At 38.1% G+C, this 2,074-nt stretch overlaps 1 protein-coding gene across 1 annotated transcript; it reads left to right on the top strand.

The window, feature by feature from the left end:
* The first annotated feature begins 865 nt into the window (after positions 1-865).
* On the top strand, positions 866-1,383 carry sycn (syncollin). Its single transcript, NM_001113092.1, has one exon. It carries the CDS (start codon positions 936-938, stop codon positions 1,329-1,331), a length of 396 nt encoding a protein of 131 aa, NP_001106563.1. The 5' UTR covers positions 866-935; the 3' UTR covers positions 1,332-1,383.
* The last annotated feature ends 691 nt before the right edge of the window (positions 1,384-2,074 follow it).

Below are 2,074 nucleotides of genomic sequence, written 5' to 3'. Positions count from 1 at the left end.
TACCGAATACACAAAAAGTCTACACCATTCGGGACTGCTATTCATGTGCTTCCTCCAATGTTGTGTACTTGATCATATGTACTAAGTGCCCTACAGGAGGAATGTACATTGGAGAAACAGGGCAAAAACTGTGCACAAGGATGAACCATCACAGACATAAGATCAAGACCAAAGCGTGTGATACACCAGTGGGACAACACTTCTGCAATCAGGACCACAGGCTTCAGGACATGAAGGTGTTAATTCTAAAAGGGAACTTTGGATCTGAACGAGAAAGGAAGATCTATGAATTCAAATGTATGGAGTTATTCAACACATTAAGACAGGGCCTTAATTTGGGGTCAGGTTTCATGTCACACTATCTGATCTGACTGAATCCAGACCCCTGGACTATTTACAACCCACCATAATAAACCTTAATTACTTTCACTATCTTCACAAGTTATCTCTATCTATCTGTAACTTCCTAATTTATTGCTTGTAAACACTTCTCTCTGATCTATCATGTAAACGTTGTGCCATTTCTGTTCTCATTTGTATTTTGCCTGATGAAGGGGCCTTAGAGCTCCAAAAGCTTGAAATGTATTCTTATTGTTAGCCAATATAGGTATCATTTCTACAATTGTATTTGTGTTTTGTTGTTTTTTTATTATTATTTTTGACACTGGCTAACACTGTACTACAGTTTTTGTTTTGTCTTTTATATAAAATTTTATGGAGTGTTTGTAGAGGCTATTGACAATTTTCTGTGAATTGCACACCTGAGTCTACACAGGTGCTTATTCATTTTTGCTCTCAAGCACCTTCATTTATCACATGTTCCTTAACCTCCCATGATCAATACTGCAATACTGGTCGACCTTCAGAAATATATTTAAAAAGAAACTGTGGCACACAGAAAGCTCATCAGAACGCACATTTCAGTCTTTGCTACCATGAGACTTCTTCCTCTCTTCGTGCTGCCTTTCCTTTTCGGAGGCCTCGTGGCTGAATGCCCCAATTCTGCGCTGCTTCTGAATGAAAGTGGAGAGAAGCTGTGTGCCAGGATGTTTGAACACAGCAGTGCTTATTTTGACCAGTCCTGCGGAGGAGCATACTTGGATGCCAAAAATGGAGATGACTTCCCCTACATGCCCTCTGGTTGGAAGAACAAGATTTCCTCGCTGGTTGTTTCAAGCCGTTGCACCCTGAAAGTGTGGAGCAAAGAAGGAAAACTTGGCAACAATCGTTCCTTTTCAGCTGGCACAGTCTACCAAATGAAAGACTATAAAAATGGCCTTTTCGGCAACTGGAATGACTCTGTCCAGGCATACTTCTGTACCTGCAACTAAAAAGACCAATGTTCATTGCTTCAAGCGATTAAATTTACATTTCTCTCTTCAATATGTTGTAGTTTGTTTTCAGTTAACAATTAAACGATTTAGTTTATACTACCCAAGTGTCTACAAAAATGAGTGCTGTAAATTAAGGGTGCCAGGATAATCAGTAAGGGTACAGAGTTGCTGCAGGAACAGTGTTTGACAGGCTTTACAAAATCTAACATCAGACAAGAACATTGTAATAAGGAAAGCGGATAAAGGGGCTATATAGTTTTACTGAATAAAAATGATTATGCTAAGGAAGCTTAGCTTAGCTTTTTGCAAGAAAATCCAACAAAATATGTAAAAGAATTTGACAAATTATTTTGACATTTGATAACATGATCCTTACAACATAAAGTAATTGATAAATCTGTTGCTTAACCCTAAAACAGCTACATTTTTGTCTAAACAAGACACATAAACCTGACAGATTCCCAATTAGGATGCCCAGTTATTGCAGGCATTGGGTCTTTAGGTAAAAATCTTTGTGAATATGTCGATCACTCCTTACAAACCTTAATATTATGGCTACCTATCTTTTTAAAGGACAAGGAAAGTCAAAATCTATTAAGCACACTATTAAATAGTACTACTATTGCCGTGTCAAAACACTATATTTCTGGCTTGCCTAATGAAACATTTACAGAGATACACATAACAGAAACGACATACTTGTTTCAGTGAACGGTGCCGCCATCTTGTCCAAGCCAGTC

This window comes from Xenopus tropicalis, chromosome 8 (assembly GCF_000004195.4).
Source record: "Xenopus tropicalis strain Nigerian chromosome 8, UCB_Xtro_10.0, whole genome shotgun sequence".
NCBI classification, from domain to species: domain Eukaryota; kingdom Metazoa; phylum Chordata; class Amphibia; order Anura; family Pipidae; genus Xenopus; species Xenopus tropicalis.
This window is presented reverse-complemented; position numbering and strand designations above follow the sequence as displayed.

What these genes read in the sequence shown, in the direction of transcription:
- sycn (NM_001113092.1), top strand. Translation starts at nt 936, where the DNA reads ATGAGACTTCTTCCTCTCTTCGTGCTGCCTTTCCTTTTCGGAGGCCTC.